Source organism: Lissotriton helveticus, chromosome 3_2 (assembly GCF_964261635.1).
Source record: "Lissotriton helveticus chromosome 3_2, aLisHel1.1, whole genome shotgun sequence".
Lineage (NCBI taxonomy): Eukaryota > Metazoa > Chordata > Amphibia > Caudata > Salamandridae > Lissotriton > Lissotriton helveticus.
The window spans coordinates 80,522,907-80,550,167 of NC_136062.1; the positions used below are offsets into that span (position 1 = coordinate 80,522,907).

General features: G+C 42.2%; 1 protein-coding gene across 1 annotated transcript in view; it reads left to right on the forward strand.

Annotated features, from left to right (window-relative positions):
• Positions 1–27,261, forward strand: part of LEO1 (LEO1 component of Paf1/RNA polymerase II complex) — a 215,090-nt gene that overhangs the window by 51,497 nt on the left and 136,332 nt on the right. Inside the window, exons 3-6 of the mRNA XM_078684833.1 lie at positions 10,839–10,943; positions 11,436–11,527; positions 22,271–22,413; positions 22,741–22,825. Coding sequence (XP_078540959.1) covers positions 10,839–10,943; positions 11,436–11,527; positions 22,271–22,413; positions 22,741–22,825 — 425 coding nt within the window. The remainder of the gene's footprint in view (positions 1–10,838; positions 10,944–11,435; positions 11,528–22,270; positions 22,414–22,740; positions 22,826–27,261) is intronic.

Below are 27,261 nucleotides of genomic sequence, written 5' to 3' on the forward strand. Positions count from 1 at the left end.
TCCCCTTGCCCCTTTCGTCTGCCTCATGCTATTGTAATCCTCACTGAACTAAATTAACACACATACTATTCTTATATTCATTCACCTCCCAAATCTGAAACACTGCGCTTTTCCTACTAACGCTATGCTTTAAACTACTACACAGCTAACAAAACAATTCTAACTACAACATATCACAAATATACTCTAAATAATGCAAAGCTAGACTACAATACCATTAGCAAAGCAGATGGCTTTAAATTAATCCAAGGTGCGACCTATTGAATTTTCAATGCTTGTTTTCAATGTGAGACTGCTTGTGAAGAGACTAGAATACTGTGATGCAAAACAGCGCTGGCTCTTCAAATGGTAACAGGGAAATTAGGTTAAAGATATACGTAGTCCTTGGGCCCTTGCAGCCTGCCGTAGTTTTCCTCTACAGCCCTTCAGTTCGTGTTCCTTTCAGAACACATGAAACCCAACTCTAAGAAGGTGTTGTGATGTTTTGCATTGAGTCGTCGTTTCACTGTGTATGTGCACATGAATAATAATAAGCATTTTTACCTACCAACAGCATTGTTAAATAAAAAACTCAGTAGAGGACTGCATACATAAAAACGTATATACTCCAGTAGTTTGCAGGGCAGCTCTTCAAGCCACCAACCTCTCACTAAGAGCGCACATGTACCAATCACTGCAGGCTGACATAGTGGACCCATGTTATACTCTGGTCTAACCCTGACATAAGATTAGTGGAAGCAGACATGTAACCATGACCTTTACATGTTCCGAGATTTCTTTGCTGTATTATGTTTCAATGTACTGTTTGAATACGCGCAGACGTGTTCAGCGGATCCGTGTCAAAAGTTTGACTTTCATGAGCTGGGACAGGGCAAGAGAAACTTTAAGCTATACTTTACCTTGATCCAGCCCAGGCCACAGAGTCAATGCCATTTTGCAGATGGTACATCGTCTTCATGAAATGAAATGCTGATCTCAGCCCAGTTCACTCTTAGCCCAGTGTCAACTTCATTGCATCACTATTGAAAATAAAGGGTGCAGGTGTCATCAATCCTAGCGGATAGACCTGGACTGAATGAGAATGGAACCTGACCTACTCTTTCTTGCCTCTTGCAGGAGGCCCTGCTTTAGCAGATTGGGTCGGTGAGGGGCTGGGTTTGGGCAACTTTTTCTCCCTCTGCTCATACTGCACTTTATCTCTACAGGGCACATGGTTTGAATGGCTTAAGACCACTCTAGCCAACCACAATATATTGCCTTTCTTAAAATAAGTCATAACACCTAAACAGGCTTTCGGTAACTTCTATTGCACAACTATTCAACAAGCTACAACATACAGCAAAAAAACTGCATATTATTTATCACATTGGCGAAAACGAATGCATTTACCAATGGTTGTTTTTTTTATTTGTGATTCCCAGTCTGACGACTTCTGGCCAATTGAATGGTTCCTATCATCATTCTATTAAAACGCTGTACAGTGCCATTGCTAATCTATATATATAAAAACGAATGTATGTCTGTTTGTCCTATATGCATTACTACACCATTCATCCGATCGCCATGAAACTTTGGGAAGTTGTTGAGTACTCCTGCGAAGGTTTCTGGCATAATTTTTTTTTAAATATCGCCCCCCCAGGGCCCTCATAATCTTTTGAATACTGATGTACGCACACGACTGAAAAACAAAAATTCGTGTATCCACAAGCACTCGAATAAATAAATAGAATTAAAACAGCATTCATCCGATCGCCAAAAAACTTTGGGAAGTTGTTGAGTACACTCCCGCGAAGGTTTCTGGCATAAAAATGTTTTAAATATCGGCCCCCCAGGGCCCTCATAATCTTTTGAATACTGATGTACGCACAAGGTGGAAAAACAAAAGATTGGGTATCCACAAGCACTCGAATAAATAAATAGAATTAAAACAGCATTCATCCGCTCGCTAGGAAACTTTGGGAAGTTGTTGAGTACACTCCCACAAAGGTTTCTGGCATAAATGTTTTTTAAATATCGGCCCCCCAGGGCCCTCATAATCTTTCGAATACTGATGTACGCACCAGACGAAAAAAAAAAAAATTGTGTATCCACAAGCACTCGAATAAATAAATAGAATTAAAACAACACTATGAAATGTTTTCCATATTAAACTGAATAAGTTTTAAAAAAATGACACAATGTAAATTGAATGTTATCATAACGAGTTTCCTTGAATTTCCTTTCTTCGGAGATCGCAGCAACGCGCAACGGGTAAGCTAGTAGGTTTATAAAAAAGAAGTTGTGTGTTCAGTATCTACATTATTGAAATTTTCTGTGGATTTTAAAGACATAAATTGCATTCCATTGCTATTCACCAAAACCTTGCTACTCATTTGTCTAGCAAAATTGAATTCATAAAATTTAGCACTATCTCAAGTTCTACTTTCTCAGCAATACGAATATATGGCCCCCTAGAAAATAAATATACTTATTACATTTTCCTATATGTTCATTTTTAGGTCCTAAAGGTTTTCTTTTATTTATCTGCACTTACACAATTCCCTTAACATACATTAATTTATTGATTTAAGAGTTTTATATAGCGCTGCCTAGACCAGAAGTTATCAGAGCGCTTTACATTACCACGGCTAAGTCAGACAAAAATAAGGCCAGAAAACATCTGTGTCAATAATCAAAACTGATGATAACCTAGACGTAAACACAGAAAGAAGAACAAACACAGTGCGGTGTAGAAGCTATCATACGCAGAGTCATTGTTCTCAACCTGCCTCTAGCATTCAGTAAGAAGCACTGCAACCTCTCTAGGGAAGGCTAGGCGAGACCTATTGGCTATGCCAATGCTTTTTGAGTTTGGATGCGAGATACGCTGGCAGTGGCGGTTACTCCGCTAAGGCAGAGGAGCGTCGTCCCACTGTTCTCAGAGCAGTTAAAAGAGGAAAAATAAAATGATAATAACGCAGTGTTATCATCTTATTTTTCCTACTGCAGTGGCTCAGCTGGGACGGAACTAGGCTCTGTGACACCAGAGCACTGCAGGGGGAGGAGTGGTGAGTGCACTCTTGCGCATGCCGTTTTGGGTGGCCCAATTGGGCTGGAACGCGCCCAGGTAAATCGGAAAACAGTGAAGTATTGTCTACGACTACGTTATTTGCTGGTAATGTTCATTACTCCTGGGTATAAAGTGACTAGCACTGGCCTTTGATCAGACAGTGCCCTAGGGACCGTAAATTTGGTGTCCTCTCCTATTCGGACTCTTTAACTGTGTGTTGGAAAAAAAACCTCTAAGTCGCACTGTGAGCACTTTGATAAAGACCAACCTGAAAATTAGGTGTTTGCTAGCATTTTTAAAAGGAATAACTGAAAACTACTGCACTGCTAAATATGTTAAAAGCTGCCAAGTATATAGAATTATTGTTAGAAAATATGTTGGTCATTGGAGGGGAGCCTATGATTTTTTTTTTAACCAAAGGGTGTCACGTACATTTTACAGACACACTCAGCATTCTCTGAAGAGCGCAATACTGGGGCCCAAAAAGTCCCTCCTTGAGCAAGGGATGTGCTTTTGGAGCAAGCTTTTTTTTTTTCTTCTACACTGACTCCGTTCAAAAATAGATATCTCCTTTAAACATTTCAGAAGGCAAGGGCGGCCTCTGAAGTGTATAACATTATCCCACTGGGATGAAGAGGGCTCTCTTTACATCAAACACCACTTTGGAGTTCTAAGTTCAGACAGTCCTAAAGAAAGTAAGTCTATGCTCCTTGTCTGAATGTTAAACTACTGGAAATTACAGCGGTCATTACATCCTGAAATTCAATGTAATCTCGACGAGAGTCCAACCCTAGAAACAGGCCCTATGCGCTGACAAATACAAACAAGCGTTGACATATTCAATAGGTCTCGCCTTTGGGACCTTATAAGTGTTTAGCCATGCAACAGTTGATGTTGTTGTACCAAGGATATTATGCTGCATAACTAAATACTTATAATGTCCCAAAGGCGAGACCTATTGGCTATGCCAATGCTTGTTTCCCTTCCCACCACATTGTGACAACACTGCTGCACCAATTACTTTATTGCTTATGTCTGTGGCAAGAACCCATTAAAAATGGTCCATTAACTATTTCATTCGTAATATTTTGAAAATCTTCCTGACGTAGTCTTGTACTTAGGTAATTGTCTGATGTAATAAGTTTCTTCAGAAAATTCCTTGACAAGTTTAGTGTAAGATTCTGCAAAACCAAAAAATTATCTCATCTTATATTTGTTAAAGGTGCAGGAGCTAATTTCAAGACCCAGGTATGCCGCCTGCTTAGGTACAAATTTACATTTCGAAAATTCTACAGCAAAACTTTTCTTTCTAAAATGCTTAAATTCAGAATCAGTTTATCATTGTGCTCCTCTTTACTCCTGCCCATTAGCAGCCAGTGAATTTAACTATTGGCCTGTGCCTCATACCTTTCTCTACACTGCACTAAGAAGATTATACATTTTTAGGTTTCGCCTGGAGAACGGAGCGTAAGCTCCGCCTCCAAGAGAAATCTCTTGATTTCAGTAAGGACTCTGGAATACGCCCCCCTGTCCCATTGGCTAGCTCCATAAATGGAGGCTAGCCATTGGAACAGAGATCTGTCCGTCAAGGCCGGACCAGATTCGGGGGCGTTCCCGAGATTTTTTCCCTGGGCGTTCCCAGGTGAGTGCTCTGCCTTTTGATTACCCTTAACCCGCCCCCTCCCGTTGTCTGCGCGCCGTTCCCGCCCCTGTAAACATGCCCCCAATCTGAAAAATTCAGGAGTTGCTGGCCGCCATTTTTTTTGGGTCCCACGACGGAAGATTAGTCACCCGGCTCACGGCAGACAATGGAGTTGCTCGGCCTGCCCTGCTCCCTCCACCCCGCCTCCCTCTCCTCACACTGGCTCTCCTAACCCGGGCTGCTGCAGGCACACATTTTTCAGAGCCATTCAGTAGAGACAGCCGATCCTAAGCTCTAAAGTACTGTAAGCCGCGACCCGAGCCGCCCTGCCAGCGAGGCTTGCATCGCCCTTGCCCAGCTGCAGCCACCCCCGTGAGTCCCGCAGCGTGTGAGCACAGCCGCGGTGCGAGCCGCGCTTCCAGCGAGGCTCGCACCGCTCTTTGTCCCCTGGGCGCCCCTGGTACTCTCCGTAGCCTGCGCTCCCTCCTGACGTCCACACCGGACCCAGAGACCAGACCGCTGTCCGTTCCCGCCCCCCCCTGTGCTTCATGTTTTTCGAGTGCACATCCCCCTCCCGCTGTCCGTTCCCGCCCCCCCCCCTGTGCTTCATGTTTTTCGAGCGCACATCCCCCTCCCGCTGTCCGTTCCCGCCCCCCCCTGTGCTTCATGTTTTTCGAGCGCACATCCCCCTCCCGCTGTCCGTTCCCGCCCCCCCCCCTGTGCTTCATGTTTTTCGAGCGCACATCCCCCTCCCGCTGTCCGTTCCCGCCCCCCCTGTGCTTCATGTTTTTCGAGCGCACATGGCCGTGGGCGGGGTTGCCGAAATGCCCGCTCCGTGCTGGGCCTCCGTTGTTCCCCAGGTGAGTGCTTGTTACAGTATGCTAACCGACGCAAAGGAAATATTCCTACTATAAGATGGCCGTTGTCACTGTTAATTAATACCCGCCACCACCCCCTAGTTCGCGCAGGTCGGAGTCCCGACAACTTCCGCACTGAACTACTTAAAGATGTAAAGCCCGCAAACGTGGAAGCTGAGTCAGGAGATGAGAATATTTCCTGTTTCTTTTGTGTTGTAAAGTGGCGTGTCAACGCAAGGGCGGTGCTAGTGATGGTTCTGCCCACTACAACCTGCGCTTCCTGGTATATCCAAATACATTATCAGAACACCGGCGCACTTGCAAAAGTTTAACACTCGGCACTGTTGACTTATTGAAGGTCTTCGCTAGCAGCAAACAGATCTTGGGCTGCCCATGGCAGAGAATGAGGACCACCCTAGCGAGTGGAGGAGTCGACTGGAGTCCGCTGTCCTCAGCAGCTTTCGACACTACAGGGACCTCTACCTGCCGAGTGTGAGGAGGACACGCAGCCAGGATGCATCAGTCGTGCAAGAGTGCACTGCCGATTGAGAGCACTCCAGCGCCCTGCAGTGCTTACCGGTTAGTGGCCCTGCCTCGTAAATGCAGATCTCACAAGTTTTGATGAATCACATGGGAGTGAGATATATTTAATGACGCCAGAGAAAACGCTGCCACCCACCGTGACAGTATAAAAATATACAAGAAATCATCAATAACTTAAAAAGGAGTGACTTCGCAAAGTAGTAAGTCAGCTCTCTAATGTGTCCAAAGTGATCCCTTTTCTGTCAACTGAAGCAGTCTGTATGGGGACCTCGTGTAGTGGTTGGAAGAGCGTTAGGATTTCTCGCAGAAGTTGCTATTTCAGACACCAGCTATTTGAATAGTCCCATTTAGAGTTCAAGCTCTAGCCCTTCTCACCAGGTCTTTTTTTGTGAGAGGTAAATCCAACCCCGAAATGTGTGTCTCATTCGCAAAGAATGAGACTTGATGTCTCTTCTTGCCAGCATTCTGCGACTAAAAAGATGTAGGCCTTTTCAGTTACAGTAACGGTTTGGTCACAGTAAACAAAAAGGCGGGGCAAACTCATGATGTAAAATCACATCATATGACAATAAACCGAGACTTTGCCCTTCAGAGAGGGTCACAAACAATGTGTAAAGCTGTTCGCGCAGTGAGGCTGTTCCATGGGTAGGACTTTGTGCTCCAAAACGTACGTCTGCCAGTGTATGATGAGTCTGTATAATGCAAAGATGCGAGGATCCACTTAGTGTTGTTTTTTATATGCTTGGGCTACAGCAACAATATTTTCCATTTCTAACATTTTGCATTGTAATTAACATCTGACATAATGCAGTGCTAAAAACACAAGTAAAACCAATTATTATTGTATGTATCAGTATAGACTAGAGCAGCCACTGCATACAAAATCACCAGCAAAGGAGGGTAAAACTAACCTTTCTCCTAAAGTGCAATATATACTTATAGCCAAAACTATCTGAGACAACTCATATACTCTAACCAGATAACATTTTTATCTCCTCTAAAGTGCAAATGCAATAGAAAGTGCCTAATCTTGTTCTAAGAAGTGCACTACAGTCTTGTAAATTTATGTAAAATACAGGTAAAAACATTGTCCCCGTCGCTATTTTTTTCCCATTTTTCTTTTTTTTCAAAAGATCAGTGTGTTTGGGAAAAAGTTCAGGCATCAACACAAATAGCACCTTGCTGAATTCAGATTTTTGTCTGCTTTTCAGAAATGTATAGATCCGGGTTCACCAATGGGTGTTGCACTTGTTTCCACCACGAACAGCAAATAGATTGAAAACACAAACATTTGGAAAAATTGACTTCTTCTTAGAACAAGCATTTACAATGCAACGGTTTCGCCTTTGGAAAAGTTAGAGCTATTGGCAATGTAAATGACAATGCCATTTATTTATCTGTTTTCAAAACCAAGACATAAATAAAATGTTGTCATTTACAATGCCAATAGCTCAAACTTTTCCAAAGGCGAAACCGTTGCATTGTAAATGCTTGTTCTACTGTAAGTGGTTAGTTTTTTAGGTCTCGCCTGTCTATGCGCTTGCGCATTGAGCTTGCGAGAATATAGGGGCTTAACGAGAGCTTAACCATCGGGCGATTTGATGCTGTGCCCGTGAAAAGCAAGCTCAATGCGCAAGCGCATTGACCTAAAAAGCGCGTGCACATGAAAGCCAGCCATCTGCCGCCAGCAGCTTCACTTGAAAGGGATCCGCTCCGCCCCCTGCTGCATCAAAGGCTTTCATTTCGCACTTTTCACGGCTGCCAGGCCGTGTCGCATTTCTCCTCCCCCCTCCCCACAGCAATGCCAAGAGCTTGTTTTTCCTGCTTGTCCTCGCACTCTCCCCGCATTAGCCTCTTGCTGTTTTCTGGAGCCTCGCATTGCCCTCAGTCTCATTTTGTGCTGCCGAGAGCTTGTTTTTCATGCTTGTCCTCGCACTCTCCCCGCATTAGCCTCTTGTTACAGTAGGGAAGATCTGGGCATCTTTTAGCCATGCTTTATTTCCTGTGTGTCTTGTTATTCTCTCGCCACCTCTTTCACTCTCTCCTCATCTCCTCATTTCTTCTATTCTCCCGCCACCTCTTTCACTCTCATTTCTTCTATTCTCCCGCTGTCTCTTTCACTCTCTCATTTCTTGTATTCTCCTGCTTCCTCTTCAAAGGCTGTTGCACCCCCGCCAATGCGCTCCCGCCCCCCCACTCCCCCCACAGCACTGCCAAGAGCTTGTTACCTTTCTTTCTCTTGCTCAGGGGCCAACGTCTGATGATGATAAACAAGCCTCACCCCCACCCCTGCAATCACCGACACACTTTAAGCGATGGTAAGTTAACTCCAAAGGGAGTTATTTCATTGTGCAGTGGCCTTTCTGAAAGTGTAATGGCCGTGTGGTAGCTATCTTTTCTGTGCACCGCTCATAGACTCCAATGTGCCCTGAAGCCTAACTGGCGCTATGTCGCGCCACAGAATTTTCTATCACTCAGTGGATCACTTACTACGACTTGGGTAATTAGAAGGTGGCTTCTTCCGACGGGACGGACTTTGTCTCAGTTCCAACCACACAGCTGTTAGCGTGTCAGTGAATCATTATGACAAAGGCTCACTGTGACAATTAGTCACTCTGTCAGTGAATTATGCTTACAGCACCAGGTCAATAACCTGATAAAGCACGTCAATTACCCACTCAAACTAGCCAAAGACAGCGCCAATTTGCCGGACTTGCAACGCAAAGCCACAAATTGGTTCATGGTGGCTAAACCAAAGCAGCAGACGATACCTTTGCCTTCCTCTGAAACAAGATTTAAAACCTCCCACAAGAGATGCCGAACTAAGTATTCCACTTACCTTATAAATGAGACGGAGGGATCAACTCCTACAGGCCGCCATGACGCCGCGTACACATATTCACAGATATTCCAAAAAACATTATACAGTCCACAGGTAAACCATTTTATCAGGCATGGCATATCATAACAAAACATAGCATAGCATAGCATAACGAAACATAGCATAGCATAGCATAACGAAACATAGCATAACAACAAAACATAGCATAACAGAACACAAAAACACAGCATAGCATAGCATAACATAGCATAACACAACAGAACATAGCATAATAAAACATAGCATAGCATAACAAAACAACAAAACAGCATAACAAAATATAGCATCGCATAACAAAGCATAGCATAACAAAACACAGCATAGCATAACAAATGAAAGCATAGGATAGAAAAACATAGCATAACAAAGCATAACATAGCAAAACATAGCATAGCATAACAAAACATAGCATAACAAAACATAGCATAGCATACCATAACAAAACATAGCATAGCATAACAAAACATAGCATAGCATAACAAATCAGAGCATAGGATAGCAAAGCATAGCATAGCAAAGCATAGCATAGCATAACAAATCAGAGCATAGGATAGCAAAGCATAGCATAACAAAACATAGCATAGCATAACAAAACAAAGCATAGGATATCAAAACATAGCATAGCTTAACAAAACAAAACATAGGATAGCAAAACAAAACATAGCATAACATACAACATCACTCAGCACCACCACAGCATCACTCACGGGCACCACAACATCACTATGAGCTACCACAGCATCACTGAACGCCACAGCATCACTCGTTCGTCACCACAACATCACTCAGCGCCACCACAGCATCAATCTGTGCAACCATTCAACAACAACTGGTTCAAATATGTCCTCTCAATGTTTCAAGTTTTATTACAAATGTCACAAAAAGATGTTAATATTTCACTTCTGTTCTTGGATTTTCGTCACGAAAAAAATACACTGAACATAATCTTCACAAAAGTTATTTACAAAAGTTTATGCTATTGCCATTACAAATTACAATAACTTTTATTTAAGTATTAATTATTTAAAAAAATTAAGCCATTGTTATTTGTAATATCAATACATGTAAGTCACGTAAATACAACACATATTGCATTAAAAATGCTATAGGTGTCACATTTGCGAAAGTTATAACTATTGGCATTGTAAATGACAAAGCTATTAATTTAGCTATTCTCAAAACCAACACATAAATAAAAAATGTGTCATTTACAATACCAATAGCTCAAACTTTCCTAATGCGAGACCTATTGCATTGCAAATGCTTGTTTTCCTTAGGTTGGTTTTCCTTGGGTACCGTTTGATTGTTATGTTGTTCTCTGTATCTGTAGCCTTGTGTACGTTTCTTTATCTATTGCATTAGCTGATTATTATAGATGTGAGGTGTGTTGTAATGCTTGCTGATTATGATTAAAGCGTATCATCTTGGGAGTTGGGCTCTGAACTGTTATAGGGTGTGTTCATACAGCAGTGTGTGTGACTTAGTGGTGATTCTAAATCATGCCAGAGAGCAGCATGCTTTATTCATTATATGGAAGCCTTTTTTTCAATATTGATTTTAGTTTCCAGGATCAGCTTGTATTTTTCATACATGAGATGGCTGGACTGCCTGTCATTTCTTCTGCATGGTATGCTGGGATGGCTCTCTGAACTGCACATAGCAATACATGGTTTCTCTATGATCTGCTGTTCCCCTGCTCCTGTAAAGAATTTTCACAGATTTGGATCTTTGTAGCAACTACAAAATTAATATGTACAACTTTCATCATCTGTAAAAGAAATGTGTGCACTAGATAACAAACAAGTAATTACATTTTGCAATATTTTATTTTGACTTCTAAACTTACTTACCTTTTATTTATATTAGTGTCTGCTGGAGGCAGTGACAGCGAGGATGAAATTGGTCGACACAAGCCTAAGAAAGTAATTGCATCAGACTCTGATATGGATAGCGACGCTGAAGTAAACAAAGGTATTCAACATTGATACAAGGGAGTTTATTCTTTTAGAATAACAAATGTTCATGTAGTTTTTATTTACCTGCTGCATTAAGTAAAGGGAACTCCGCAGCGAACGTATAGGGCAGACTTCATTACTGTATATCTTCGTGCAGCTCCACTTATCAGCTTATTTTTGAGCACCATTGTACCTGTGGCACATATAAGGCACAACCTTCTTGGGGAGCAACCGAGATCTGTTCATATTTTCAGGGTACGGGAGAATTGCAGACTATATATAACACCTCTAAATGTGCCTGCAAGTTTGCTACTTTTTTATTTACTCCCATAATTTTGTATCTTATTTGAACATTAGTTTTGAATTTCATGGGGTCTGCTGGAGTGTTCAAGAATATATTCTTATTTTGAAAAGGAACTATAAGATTAACCTGTTTATAAATCAACTAATTTCACTACCAGACTGCGGTTTGTGGGATATTTACTTCTATGTGTATGTTTTTCCTTAGATAAAGATGCTGCAGATTTGTTTGGAGATGCAGATGACATTTCATCAGGCAGCGATGGGGAGGCAAAACCTGTTACTCCAGGTCAGCCTATGGTATGTTGAAGGGAGAACTTTGGGCAAATGCATTGCTTTTACTCCTACTTCAAATATCTGTATTAACACATTATATTGCGGGTTTTGGAACTACAATATTATGCACAGAGGACATATCCGTAATCACAGAGGACGTATCCTTATGAGAAATGGCTAAACTGTTTATGAAATGCTCACCACTTCATGGAATTTATTGTCCTAAAAAAGTGGATAAGTCCTGGCTTTGTCTCAATCGCAGATACCCTGATATCAGTTTGATTTGTTGATCTGATGCCAGTAGCAACTCTTAACAAACTAAATGAGATGATCATTTATTTAATTTTAAATCTGGGTCTGTAATCTATTGGCCTGCCGATCTCCCTTGTATGTTCCTGTCCTACTAAATTACTTGCGATAACCAAGATGTGACACTCCTGGACCCGACACAGTAAGAGACCTCCGTCCTCATATGTGCTACGTGTTACTTAGTTCTTTGAGGCCCAGTTTCCAGTCTACCACTTTCTTGACTTTATTTGTTGATATTTATTTCCACTGCTACATTTGGATATTTTGCATTAATGAATCGTACATAATAGTCTGAACATCTACATTTGGATACATATCTTGTTGTAGCAGAAGCAGACTATTCTGTGTTCCACAAACACAGTCTGCCAGTGTAAGTTGGCCGCCAAATGATTTGTGCTGCAGGAGTTTGGTCTTCTTGTTCTGGGGACAAAGTGGGCATGAAGATTTGGTGTCCTTGACCCCAAGCAATATGTTCTGGACATTTGGCGACAGGACGTCCCCTTCCCTGAATTAAAGGGAAATGTTTAACCCCTTCCATGCGTTTGTCGGCCAACGGCCATCGCAAGCACTACCTCCATAGTGCTGCGCACGTCTGTTGGCCGATGTGGCCCCACCCACTCCGCTAAACCACCGCGGTTAATAAATGCTCTTGGTATGGGATAACGCCCATAAATTAATTTAAGAAAGACAAAAAAGAACATGTGATTATCATCTGCCTGCCAGAGAATTTTCCAAATAAAATAATAGGAGTCCGTTTAATCACTCGTATCTCTCACTCAAGATTAATTTAATTGTGATTTATGACTCCTAAAATAATTCATCGATAAAGAAGCCACATGTATACAAGTTGTTTGCTTTTGCAAAGCCTGCAAGTTCGCAAAAATCAAAGGCTTTCTGACTTCAAAATGCATTGTTACACAGTTACTGTTTCAGTCGGAAACAAATTTGCAGGCTTGCAGAGTATTTTTTACGATTCATTCTGAATAGCAAGTAGGAGAATGCATGAAAGGGCCATTCTCTTATTTTCTAGTCGCAATGCAATGTATCAAATGTTATGAACCAGAGTTTCAACCCATTGGAAGTTACCAACTTGGGATGGTAAATGCTTCGCAAATGGGACGTTGTCCAAGAAGGAATCTTGACAAGCTGCCTGGCGGGTAAAGCTGTTAGGAATCCATGGAACCACTTTGTCCCGCCCCTTTGTCATTCCTTCCACTTGAATACTTATTTTTTAAAGCAATCTCTGTTTCTTAAATGTTTACATGGAAGAAATTTGAATGCAGGATTGAAGAAGACCTGCAGTTCCTCCCAGGCTTCCATTCCCCCATCCGGAGAGGGGTCAAAAAAATGCCCCGACCCAAATTAATTTTTCAAGCAGGAGATTTTGCTACCCCTTGTGAATACACATTATGCAATGGGACTGATTAGTACATCAGTCACATTGGAAAATGCAGCAGTGTTTGCATATCAGGCTGTGTGAAGTTAGCACATACTGTTTTTTTAAACAGGGCAGGGCATAGTGAAACATACTCATAATCCTAGCTTGTTCATGATGCCAAAATGTATTTCTGGTTCAGCGTTCTTGCCATTAAAATGTTAACTATATTACATCTCAGTCCACTGAAAAAGTGTCTCATACCTACTTCCGTTTAGGCAGAAATCTCCTCTACTCACTCTTAAATGGCCTCTCCAACCTATTTGTTATCAACATTTTTCTTACAAAATATGCAGTCTCGACAATTGTTAACCCTGTTGGCATCACAGCTGTGGTGTTTCAGAATCCACATGAATATCTGAATCGGTGTTCCTTGTTTTACCAAAATACTCCAATATTAATTGTGTCTGAATGGGGAAACTCTTTTACTTAAAAATAAACTTATTAATTGCAGAGTTTCCTAATAGTGCCCTCGTTGCTGGAAAATTGTTATCCGGGAGTAGCAAGATAATCTTGACGCCATCCTGTTGTTGGATACCCGGTAGTCTAACTTTAGACCCCTGCAGGAATAATAACATATTGGATGGAATATCTGAGTCAGAAGAGGATTTCTGTCGTTTGTTATTTCAGATACACCTATTAGCCATAAGAACACAACTTTCTTATCCCGAATTTAGATAGCTATTAATAATGCTATTAAATTGAAAATTTTTACAAAAGATGAAAACTTTCTAAAACTAGTTAACAAAATCATTTCAAGTAACGTCTCGTCATCCTTTTAATGGACCCAGTATCCCACATTCCTCAGATTGTTTACCCTATACTTTACATAAAGTTCATTGCTTCACGTGTAATCACATTTAGTTAACCAGTCAAAATTACAGTGGAAAGAAAAAGTGGAAAACACACTATTGCCCTCCATTTCCATTCTAGTTAAAATTATGTAGTCCTCTCAAATAGTTGATGTGATCAATTCTTATTATTCCATAAATCTCGAATGAAACTTTCAGGCCAAGTAGATATATTTCACAAGTATTATCACAGTGAATACAGTAGAAGGACTTTTATTAACTGCTTCGATTAATCTCCTGATTTGCAATTCTCTGAATAAAAGGAAACCTCTCCTTTTTGCTTGCCTACAAAATGGAATAAAACAACAAAAATGCATTATTGTTTCTACTACTCGTAACTTGAAATACGTGCAGTTTAAAACAGACCTGCAGGGCGCTCATTCATGGGGTGCATATAGAATCCAAATGTAGCTCTTGACCTGCATCAGCTTACGTTTTCTAATGGTCCATATATATTTGCATCCTGCTTCATTTAAAATTGTTCATCTAAACCTAATCCTAAAATTTTATACTCAAGTTTTGTCCTTCTGATTTGGTAATAGAATCGGTTATCAGATACAGCTGTGGAACTCCCAAAGAATATCACCGCCAGTTCCTAATATAGCTTAATCGACTAAAGGTTCCATCATCTTCTGCGGATTGTCCAGTGTTTTTTTAAAAAAAATCTGGCTTTCTTGCCATTATCAGATGTTTTGGCCTGGAATCAGTTTCCTATGCAGATGATTCTCAGATAATTTGTGATTCAGCAGGGCTTTATCTGAGCTCCAACAGTCTCTCCAGTCCTGTTCATGGCAATTCCAGACTTGAAAAGTCAAAATCTTGTAAAACTCTTCGCAGACAAACCATAGGTGATGATTTTGATCTACAGCTCTCTGGGGCCTCTGTCTAGTATTGTTCATAAGGAAAAGGTCTTAGTTTAGTTATGGACAACATCTGCACCTGCAAGTTCGTTTTAATTCTGTAATCTCTGCCTGATTTCTGCAGTTAAGTATTTGAAGACAATTCGGCTATTTATCACTGCACAATTGTAGACTATAATGCTAGACTCTGTCATGTTGTCAAGACTTGACTTGGCTGTGCAAATGCCTGTTAGTTGCACTTGCTTGCAGGGACAATTTGACAAATCCAGATGACTCCAAACAATGCATTGAGATACATTGTTAATCTTTAAGCACTGAACATACATTAGTAGCCCTCACTGTCTACTATTGTCCAAGCGCATTGAATTCAAGGTCGTTTATCCAAGATCCATCCTTCTGTTCCATCTCAATGTCTCCTCTCAGAGCATTGTCAGTTAATTTCTCCTGTTTTAGGAGGACTCGGTTGGCAGGAAGAGTGTTCTCTTTCCAGGTTCCTCTGCAGAATCATTCATAAAAGTGGTTACCAAACTGTGGGTCATCGACCTTTGGTGCGTCACAGAGGTTCAAACTATAAATAAAGGTGACTTTAAATTCTGTATTTATCTTGTCATATTTGCTGCACTTCAAAGACCGAAGTAAAATCTGAGATTGTGTCTTCTGACAAGTTGTTGCTCATGTTTTTATAACATGGAGATTGGTGTTTACAAACTCGTCTCACATTGCAGTTAGAGAAAGAAAAGTGAATTATGTGACAATCTTGCTGAGGTACAGGCAGTGTGAAAGGAAAAGCTGTAGGATGTTATTTATTTGTAACACACAAGCAGGCAGGGGTTGGTACCAAAACATCCACAGCAAGTCTATAGTTCTCGTTTTTGCAGCTCTTCTTTGTCCTCTTCTTCTGGGTCATCAAATGCGAGTTCATGGCAACAGAGGTTTGTCCTAAATACTCCATTTAGGGGCATTAATGAAATGAAATTAAATTAAAAGGAAATTTATAAAGCGCTAACTGCCACTCCTCACGGAGTCTCCTGGCGCTATCCACAACAGGTCAGGTAGGTAACAAGAGTCTAAATAAGCTTTTGGCAACGAGCCAGTGGTAGTCCAAAGATCCACGTCTTTAGTTGTTTTCTAAACTGCCCCTCATGTTCCATGGTTCTGAGCTCGTTTGGTATGCTGTTCCAGGCTTTAGCTCCCAAAACGGTCGCTGATCTTCCGCCTCTGGTAAGTAGCCGAAACGTTGGGACACTGAGCAGGTTGGCCGAGGTTGACCTTAGCGTTCTTGCCGTAAGGTAGGGCCTAAATCTTGCTGAGAGATATCCTGCGCCTAAGTGGCGATGGGCTTTAAAAGTTGTCAGTAGGAGTTTGAACAGGACCCTTTTACAGACTGGGAGCCGGTGAAGGGTCTCCAGTGTCGCCGAGTCCGACGCCCTGCGTGGTAGTCCTAAAACCAATCTGGCCGCCGCGTCCTGGACTACTTGAAGTCTCCTCAGGTTAGATTTGTTAGTTCCTGCAAGGAGACTATTACAATAGTCCAGTCTAGATGATATGAGGGCCACTGCTACCGTCTTTTTGGCGACTAGGGGAATCAAGTTAAAACATTTTCGCAAGGTTTTCATGAACCCAAAACAGGTCCCGGTCAGTTTCAAGACGTGGGGCTTGAAGGAAAGGGCAGAGTCGAACCACACGCCTAGGTTTTTGGCCTTATCTACCGTTGATGGCGGTGCTGTGGTATCGTCTGGCCACCAATCCCTTGGACAGAAGGCATTAACTTTCCCTATCGGTAACATTTCTGTCTTGCTGGTGTTGCAACAACGATGGTTTTCCTTCATCCATTGCAACCCAGCCGTCAGACAGGCCTTAAATTTTGCCTCTACATTAGTAGAGGTCTTATCCAGGGAAAGGATAAGTTGGGTGTCATCGGCGTATGACGTGATCTCAATCCCATAATTGGAGATTAGAGTGACAAGAGGGGTCATATATACATTAAACAGCAGAGTACTCAGTGAAGCCCCCCTGCGGCACTCCTGTGTCACCTGTAACTTGTACAGGTGCCATAAATGGTCCCAACGCAATTGATTGTGTCCTGTTTGCCAAAAAAGTTGTAATCCATGCTAAGGCCTGATCTGATATGCCACACGATCTTAATCTGTTGAGCAAGATTTTATGTGAGATCGAGTCAAACGCCGCTGACAGATCTAAAAGGATCAGCACTGCCCTCTTGCCTTCGTCCAGGATGAATTTAATGGTATCTGAGATTTCTAATAATGCCGACTCAGTGGAGAATTTTGGTCGGAAACCAGATTGGCGGGGATGAAAAGCCTGTGTTGCCTCTAGGTAATTAGAGAGCTCCTTGTAAACAATTTTCTCTGTAATTTTACCCAAGATGGGTAACAGGGATATGGGTCTATAATTTGTAAGATCTGATTAGTCGACGTTTGATTTCTTTTTCTTTTTTAAAGGTTTTACTATGGCGAATTTCCATTCGTCTGGGACTATCCCTGTGGCTAGGGAGGAATTAACAATCTTATTTATCACCGGGCCAACGATGTCCACTATATGATGTAAAAGCAACGGTGGACAGGCATCCAACGGGGAGCCGGACTTACAGATCAGGGTTGCTTCCTTTGTCTGGGAGAGCGTGGCCGGTTCAAAAGTTTGGAGGTCTGCATTACCCTCCCCATTCGGGGTTCCCTGTGCCTCTGAAGGCCCTAGGTGGTCGAGGGTCACAGTTCTTTTGGATGGCCTTGATCTTTTCTTCGAAGTGAGTTGCGATGTCATCGCATAACTCTTGAGAAGGGGGAATTTCAGCCTGTACCCCCTTGGGGTCGATAAATGATTTTACGATTGTAAAAATGTCTTTTTGGTTGTGATTTGCCCTGGTGATTTGTGCGGAAAAATAGGATTTTTTTGCTGATTTAATGGCTGCATGATATTTGTTCCTAAATTTTTTGAAGATCAGGCAGTCGGATTCCTTATAACCCCTTCTCCATCTGCTTTCCAGCTGCTTGGATTGCAAGTGGAGTTCTTGTAGTTCTTTCGAGAACCAGGGGTCTCCATGGGGTTTTCTTTTATTTAAACCAGTTGGGCGACCAACTGGAAGCAATTCCTCCCCTATTGACGACATCCAGTCGTGGAACCTGCTGGAATCCTCCCCTGGAACACCTGTGAGAGTAGGTACCTTAGCTTGCGCCACTGTATGTTTCGTGTTATTCATGAACAGACGCTGCCACTCTTTCCTAGGGGGTCCTGTGCCTAACTTCTCTTCTCTATGCCCCTTCCCTGGCACGTGGATGTGTAGCGGAATAAAACTGTGATCGGACCAGACCTGTGGGGATGGCTTTCCTATCTGGAGCGTGCTGAGATTGGAGCAGACTACATCCAGCGTATGCCCTGCCCTAAGGGTAGTGACAGGTAGTAGCCAATGGGTGACTTACCTTTAGAGTGACTATACATCCTTTATGACCACTTCCTGGGGGAAATGGGCATAACCCTGGCCCAGTGAACCTCATTCTGCAAAAACCAAGATACTTATTTTACAATACGTGGCTGACTGACGACCCAATTTCTAGTATCCTCAAGTGCAGATTGCAATTTTTAATTTGGATTTGATTGTTTTCTTTTCATTCACTTGCTTTAGTCATGGCCCTAGAGGCTGCTTCATTGGGATGGGATGGGGCAGTGCTGCAGCTGCTGGCGAAAAACCTAGTAAGGTTGAGGACTCCAGGAGTTCTGTGGCAGTCTGTGTTACTCAAACCCAGTGTTACTTCACCTTTAGCTACCTTTTTTATAATATACTTATTACTCAATAGCAGATTATTGTAATTGAACATTATTTACTTATTCCATGCACATCATCCATGTATTCTTCTAAATACGCGTAAGCACCCATCTGCCCACCCACAGTCATCTGTACAGATACCTTTATACTTACACTTATCCATCAATGCACAAAGTATTTATCCTTCCTTCTATAGACATTTATTCCTCAACACATTTATTCACACCTCTACATCTGTCAACCCATCCTTCCAACCACCCATGCCAATGCATTTTGCCTTTAATGTACACTCATCCATGTACCCACACTTGCAGCTGCTAAACTGCAGCCATCTATTTACGCATTCAGCATTGTATGTACCCAAAACCATTCATCCAAGCATTTAACCAATATCCTTCTGTGTCTGCTAGTGCCCATATATGTTCTCTATAGGTGTCTATATGTTTGTGGTTCATGTGTATAATTCTGTATCCTGACTTAGTCAATGTCCAGTTGGTCCACTCTTTGTGTGTTTTCAGTTTACACATTCAAACATATCAAAAACAAGGCATGTCTGTTACAAAAAGGAGCGAGCGCAAATACCTAGCATGGGTCAAGCCTATTGCCTTTGCCAATGTTTCCTATATATTGCTGCAGTGATAGCTGATTTCCAGGAGATCAGAATTTGGACTGCTCCCAAAACAGTGTTTTGGAATTTGGAGAAAAAACACTTCGTGATATCAGGTTCTTGCTTATGTAAATCAACTGGAACCTGATTTGGGCCTTGGCCATTTTCAACGTTTTTCGTGAGTCCTAACCAGCATAAATGAAAGGATTCATTTTCTTCAGGTGTTTTTTTCCAGAAGGCTAAACGATGAATAATGGGCACATAACAATTCCTTCACGGCCACCTGTTGTGCTGTTTAAGTGCATGATGTATATTCTCCCAGCTCCTGTTGTGTAATTCTGCTTTTGTGTAATTATTTTTTGGCACATAGCCATTGCATGTGACATGCTAGAATAATCCTGTAGCCATAGCATTCTCCTACATTGCACCTAAAACATAGAGCAACCTCCCTCAACACATCTGGGCCTCCTCCTCACTTCTTGAATTCAGCAAGAAGCCGAGAACCTGGCTCTTTGACTAACTCAGTCTTACGCCTACATGCTGTTCCAGCGCTATGATACCCTTACGGGTGATAAGTCACACTAGACAAATACACAAAACATAGCATAAGCTAGCTATGAGAGCTAGTTTTGCATAGTGAAACAGGTATTGATTTATGAAAGTTTTACCTGTTTCTTTCTTAATGTTTTCACTGTGGGTAAAATGACCACTTCCATAGAGATGGTTACTGTGCATGCTCCAGATTATTCTCCAAACTAATGTTTAGGCAGGCACAACTTATCCTGTTCTGTGGTCAGAGCCCTGCTTGCCTCTAGTACTAGCAATGTTACCCATCTGCTGATATGTGCTCTTGGTCAGAAAAAGATCTATCCCATGTGGCTAGTGCACATGAAATACTGCAGTCATTCTGTTCCAGCAAGTAGGAACTTTGGACAGACAAAAATCCATCACATTCATGGAGTAATGGCCGTACTTCTGTTTAAGCCCGGTAATATCTGATACATTTCTGTCTAGCCCCATGTTCAGCTGCTGAGAGCTTAAGGCAAGAAATGGACGTATCCATCATAATAATTAGCAAATTGTACAGTATTATTTAATGTCCAAGATTAATTGCCTTGACCCATATCGGCGTATACAGAAATTGGGTTTCACCAAATGCACACAAAGTGCCCCATCTAATCACTCTCCAGTTAGACAAAAAGAAAATTTGGACACATGTGAGATAGATTTGCCTGCTTAGAGCAAAAATTACTTCAGAGAGATTGGATCGTAGTCACTTTGAAGCCTCAGTCCTATTTGTAAATCGTGCAGACATATCAGAAAAGTCCATTACCAGTGCCCAAGGATTGCGTCATAAAAGAAGTGAAAAGCATCTCCATAATTTTGTATGAATTGAAAGACTGAGGTGTAGCTATAGAGGAAATTCCACTTGCAAACTTGGAGGAGTCAAAATAAAAACCTTCCTTCATGGGGGAGGGCAGGTTAAAACACTCTGAAACAGTGATTGTGGTTAAAACCTAAAAATCAGCCTTCTCATACGATGAAATAGCTGCTGACAAACCTTTCAGAGTTTTCACAAGTGACTTGAGACATAAACATTAAACAAGGTTCATTTCGAGTTTGTGAGTAGACATTTTAAGAGCTTGATAGTTCAGATAGTTCAGTGGTGGAGCTTGATAGTTCAGTGGTGGTGATAGCCAGTTATCATTCCACGCTGTTCAGCCGAATCCAGGATGAAGAAACTCATTTTAATATTGATCTTGCATGGTCTAAGTGTTTCTTAAATTGTGGTGCTAACCACATTATCTTGATAACTTCTCTAGTTTCTTCTGATCAGCTTGACATGCTGTGTCCTGCATGGGTCTCTTCCTTATTGTTTTCAGTCCAATGATATCTAGCTGTATTTAATCATATAGTAAACTGCTGTAAAACAGGAGCCTGGCTAAGTCACTTGGGTACATCTGATCTCTTAAAAAGTAGAGGCAATTTCTTTGTCTGAAAGTATCTTGCTAAATAAAATGTAATATACACCTAACGCTTCCAAATATTTTTGAAGAGAAAATGTCACCCTACGATTGATTTGTTTTCACTTGTCTGGAGTGGTGTGTTGTGCGGTTTGGTCCATTGTGCATGAACTCTCTCCGCTTTAAAACCAGTCATCAAGGTGTAGGAATCAGGCACACATATACTCTAAAACTTACTTATCTGTTGATCATATTTTTTTCCATGTAACTTATCTAATCTTTCTAAAATGTGACAGGAATTAATGGAATTGCAGAGGTCTTAACTCATGGTTTTACGTCAGGATAATTGACTAGAAACTAATTCAGAAGTTCTGAGAAAATCAAGGGCTTCTTGTTTGTGAGAATGTATTTCATCCAAGTTGAACGCTTGATTTGGGAATCTTATTCTGAATCGAATGTTTTTTATAGTGTGCAACTACTACCCAAAGGTAAACAAGCGGCATACACACAGAATCACACCAGAACCTGTATTACTGATAGGCTGCACTGCTCTGCTCTGTCGATATTTTCAAATTAGTTCCCTGCAACTCACATTCACTGTCACAATGAATGCTCTGTCGCCTGTACAGCTCTTAATTCATGCCTGCACCGGGTCAGCACATTATTTATTGGCAGATAGGCTGGTTGAATCCGCTGGTCTTCCTTTCACTGTGTAGGCATTTGACTCAAATACGTTGGGGTTATGATGGGTAGTTTTTGTTTGGTCTGTGTAGGATGGGATATATGGGAGGGGGTGGCATTGATAGATGTGTCCGTATGGTTGAAACCTTTGTCCTGTGTGTTGGAAGATTTAAAGCAAATTGAAGAGTGTTGAACTGTTCTCAAAAGTGTACCAGTTATTTCAATAGTTTTACTGATCTTTGCATCTATTAACTAGTTGATAAGATACTGCTTTTATTGTAGGATGATGAGGCAATGGACCTAGACCAGCAAGATGAACCAGTTCCAGAAACAAGGATAGAAGTCGAAATTCCAAAAGTGAACACAGATCTAGGAAATGATTTATATTTCGTCAAGCTTCCTAATTTTCTCAGTGTGGAACCTAGGTAATTTTACTGAGCGAATATACATTTTATTATCCATTATTTATGAGCTTTTGTATGTAGTAGTACAAACTGTTACAGTGCAAAATGTTCTGATACCGTCAGATTCTGTTCAGGGTAGACCAAGTTCTTAAGATAATTTAGGATTTTCAGGTATCACCAGATTCTAAATAAGGTCAACAATGTAGACACAGAAGAGGAAAGTTAAAATGTTGAAGGCGAGAAACCAGGCAGATTTAGTGGTGTTGAAGCACAGTAATAGCGTTGAGTAATACAGACCATGTTATGCAGTTCTCAGGCAATTTAAAGTATGCTTTTGTTTCATTTCAGACCCTTTGATCCTCAGTACTATGAAGATGAGTTTGAAGATGAGGAGATGCTTGATGAAGAAGGTAGAACCAGATTAAAGTTGAAGGTATTCATTGAACAACTTTTGTATTATCTTTCATACTTTTTTTACTGGTTGCATGTTTCTACTAAATGCTTTTAGACTTGTGCACTCATCAGACAGTTTTTAGTAAGTATTAATGCATTTAAGAGATGCAATAGTAGTTTTGTTTTAAAAATCTGATACGATTTTTGAGTAAGTGAAAAAGTTATAATTGTTACCTAATAGTACATTAAATAATAATCTTTGCTAATTCAAGCTCTGCTGATTCATTAGAACATCTATATACACAAGACATTATATTGACAACATAAAAAAATGATTGTGAAAAATCTACATTTGAGAGCATATTTTATATTTATCGGAGGTATTGCCTGTCCCAGTCCTCAATTGCCCTCATGCTTTTTAGGGATAAGGAAGACTGGACAACAAGCTGCCTTCCTGGTTGCTGCTTCACGAATATCAGAAAGATGCCAGGGCACTTGCGGTGTGCCAGCAGTAATCCTTAGTGCCTTTTAACAAGACAGTTGGGGGTTGGGAGAGTTGAAGAAATACCTCCACCCTTGATGGATGGGAGTAGCGGTGTACAATTTTCCCTCCGACCTCTGCCCCTTGGTGGGTGAGGATTGGGTTGACCAGAAACCCTTATTCGCTGACAAGGAAGTTGGTGTAGGGAGGCTGTTCCACATCGCCCAAGGTGGTAGGGGTCCTGGGGCAGAGTCAACCCTTCCAACCTGGAGGTTGGTTCTGGAGGGTCATATTCCAATAGGGCAAGACTAAGAGTATGAAGAACCTTCCCCTCATTCCCGCAGCACCTCCCATAGGCCGCCCCTCACCCTCCTAACCCATTGGAAAGGTTAGGGAGGGAACAGGAAAGAAACATCAGTTGAGAATGATAATGGAATGAGGCAAACACAATTCTCCTTGGCAGTTCAGCAAGACTGGGAAAGATGGTTTTTATACCCTTGCTCTGTGACAAGGTGTTAGAATGGGGGTCGCTAATTGTCAAAGTTATGCACCTTTGACCAAGTAGGGACCTTTCTTCTAGTGATGGCAAGGGGGATACGCACTTTATAAAACCCTTGCTCACCCCCTTGGTACCTTGGCATGAACAGACAGGCTTTTCCCAAATGCAATGTGTAAAGTATTTATACTCAAAACACACAGTAACACAGTGACACAGTGAAAACACCACAAATGGACACCACACCAGTTTAGAAAAATAGAGAATCTTCATCTAAACCAAACAAGACCAAAATGACAAAAATTCAACATACATATATCAAAATAGTAATTAAAAACAGTTACTTGCAGAAGTAGTAATTGTAGAAATAAATAGATTCTTCTGGGGCTATTACAACGTCGTAACAGGCATCAATCCAAAGTACGTCACCATCCATGAGGTGTGAGGCGCTGGGCATTGAGTCATACAGACCCCCAAACAATAGTAACTTGGTAAACGAAGTCTATGGAGGATGCATGGCATCGTGGGGGTGAGGCGTCGATGCTGAGGAGGTTTGCCTGGTTGCCTTGGGGGAGGCTAGGCATTGTGTCCAGGAGGAGGTGATGTGTCTAGTCCCGAACAAGGGAAGTCGGCAGTGAGGCGTTGGTTGCAATGAGGAGATGTGAAGTCGTCATTGTCGGTTATTGGCTCAGTGATAATAGGAATCTGGCGGTGACTGCATCAATGCGAGCCATGGCGTCGGGAAGGCCGATAATTGAATGCGTAGACTGGCGTCAGGGCTGCGGTTCAGGTGTGGCGATGCGCCGTGTACTTCACGAGCGGTGCCCCTGGCCTCGGTGAAGGTTGTGGTGTCGCTGGCGGTGTCGCTGACAAAGTCTGAGTTGTTTTTCTTGCTTTCTTTAAGTTTATTCCAGCTCTCAACAGTAGGAACAACCTCCAGAGGCCCAAAATGGAATAGGCACCTCCTGGTAGGTCAGAAGTTCCATCAGTTGAGTTCAGGGAAGCTGGTGGTGAAGTCTTTGTTTCCCTGGGACTTCAGAACAGGAGGCCAGCACACACAAGCCCTTGGAGATTCTTCTTCAATCAGATTCTCATCAAAGTTCTAGTCTTTGTCCCCTTCCTTGGCAAAAGCATCAACCCAGCAACGCACACAGCAAAGGGGCAGTACTCCTCCTTCCATCTCTCCAGCTCTTCTTCTTCGCAAAAGGTTCCTCTTGAGTCCAGAAATGATCTAATTCTCTGGGGTTTAAGGTCCAGTAATTATACCCCAGTTTGTCTTTGTTCCCTTTGTGGCAAAGGGCTCTGAGCCCAGTCCAAACCAATTCTGTCCTCTCTAATGCATCTTGATCACAGGACGCGAAGACAGCGTTGTGCAGGGGAGACACTGGCTACTCAGGTGTAAGACACAAGTGAAACTCCTTCTACTAAAATGCAGCCAAGGACTATTTAGCTCAGTTCTGAGTCACCCAGGAAAGGCAGGACACACCTCAACTCCATTGTGGCTGTCTACAGTGAATGCACATCCCCAGCTCCTTTCAGGCAATACTTAAACCAGCAGAGGCACACAGAATGGTTAAATAAAAAAATGCCTACTTTCTAAAAGTGGTATTTTCAAACACACAATTCAAAAACCATCTCCCTAAATTGTTTTTATTAAATTCTGAGTTCAGAGAGCCTTAACTCCACTTCTTCATCTTGTCCCAATGGAAAGTTATATTTGCAAGATGTTACAAAGTAACTCCCATGTTAGCCTATTGGACAGACAGCCTTCAATAGTAAAAACGACATAGGCAGTATTTCACTATCAGGACATAGTCACACAAATGGCACAAGTGAGAGCAGACCAAGTAGAGTGCTTAAGCGGCCTCAGTTGGAAGGTCTCTGGGGGCTGTGGGATTGAATAGACTGTGATTTGTGACGGTAAGCATCAGGGGCATACATGAGGACCTGGGCCTTCCTTGCCAGTGTACAGATATTGTTGTAGCCCATCTCCGGTTGCTCCCTGAGGGGGTCCACTAGACTTCTGTGCACTGGTCTCACAATGGGTGTTGCCCCCTTCGAAGGTGAATTGGAAGGGTCACCTCCAGTGCTTTATAGGGACACTGCAGTGTCAGCTAGCTACTGCTGTACTATGCACCCCCTTTTTTTGCCGTATGGGGGCCCTCTCTTGAGCAACAGTTACTTCAGCATGTCATCGTACACAGGGAAGGAAAAAGCTCAGGCCCCTACTAGGGCAACACAATGGATCAGTATATGAGTCCCCAGTCGGACATGCACAGACAGAAACATCAGGGGAGCCCTCGCAGAGATCCCAGTGCAGGGTTGCTGGCAGAGCCGGCGGAAGAGCCTTCCAGAGTAGAGCTGATGGTGGCCATCGAGGGCTCTGTGGTAGAGCTGGAGCAAATGATAGAAACTGTGTCAGTTGAAGTCCATCTACTCCGCACAGATCAGTGCAAAGCCTCCTTCAAAAAACAAATTGTGTCATCTCCAAGACAGGGGCTCTAGAAGGTTGGACGGAAGGCACGGAAGCACGATCATGTTGCAATAACGTTTGATTTTTGGGCTTCCCCGAGTGTGCAGAAGGAAGATCAACGGAGCAATTCGAGCGTGGTTGTGGGATGTGCTGAATCCGGAAGATCTCTCCCACTTTGTTGTTATTGAAAGGGCACATAGAGCGCTGATCGCTCTGCCACAGCCTGGAGCGCCTCCTCGTGCGATTATAGCCATAGTTCTTAATTATAAAGACAGTATCCTCCGGGCACATGTGAAATGGACAATGCTCTTTACAAGAACCACAAAATGTCCATCTATCCTGATTATATACAGAGAGTGCAGGGAGACAGAAAATCTTTTCTAGAAGTAATTAGGAAATTAAAAAGTATGGACCTCAAGTATATGCTCTTATATCTGGTTAGATTGAGAGTGATATCCGAAAGAAAGTTCCACTTCTTCGACTGCCCTGAGGATCTCTGTAGATGGCTAGAAATGTGGGACAGAATACCAAGGGAAAAGACTAGATTTTGAAGGAGTCAACCGTGTCTGGAAAGCATGTGTCAGTGGCAGACCGTCCGAACTGCCCTCCTCTTGTGGACCAGGCACTTTGCAGATAGTGATCCAGGGAGATGGCACTATGGCAATGGACTTTACATTTGTAGGGCTTGGGGTGTGGGGGGTGTCCTCATCTGCTTTGATGATGAGTAACCTCAAGGAGTGAGGGGGGTCTACTAGCACTTGCTTATAACTTGTTCTACAACTGAGTTATGAGGAGTTTGTTGTCATTGAGTTGCTGATTGATTTCCATTATTGCACCACGGAGCGTGGGGGGGAGTCTGATACAACTACGGCTAACACGCGTTGAGACTTTGGCAGGGTCAGGGTGCCACATATTGACACTCATGGCTAAGTACAGTAATGTAATCTCCTGGAATGTCCTGGGGATGGGTATTATACCAAAATATACCAGATCCCCTCATTCTTGAAAAGCAACAAGGTCCACAAT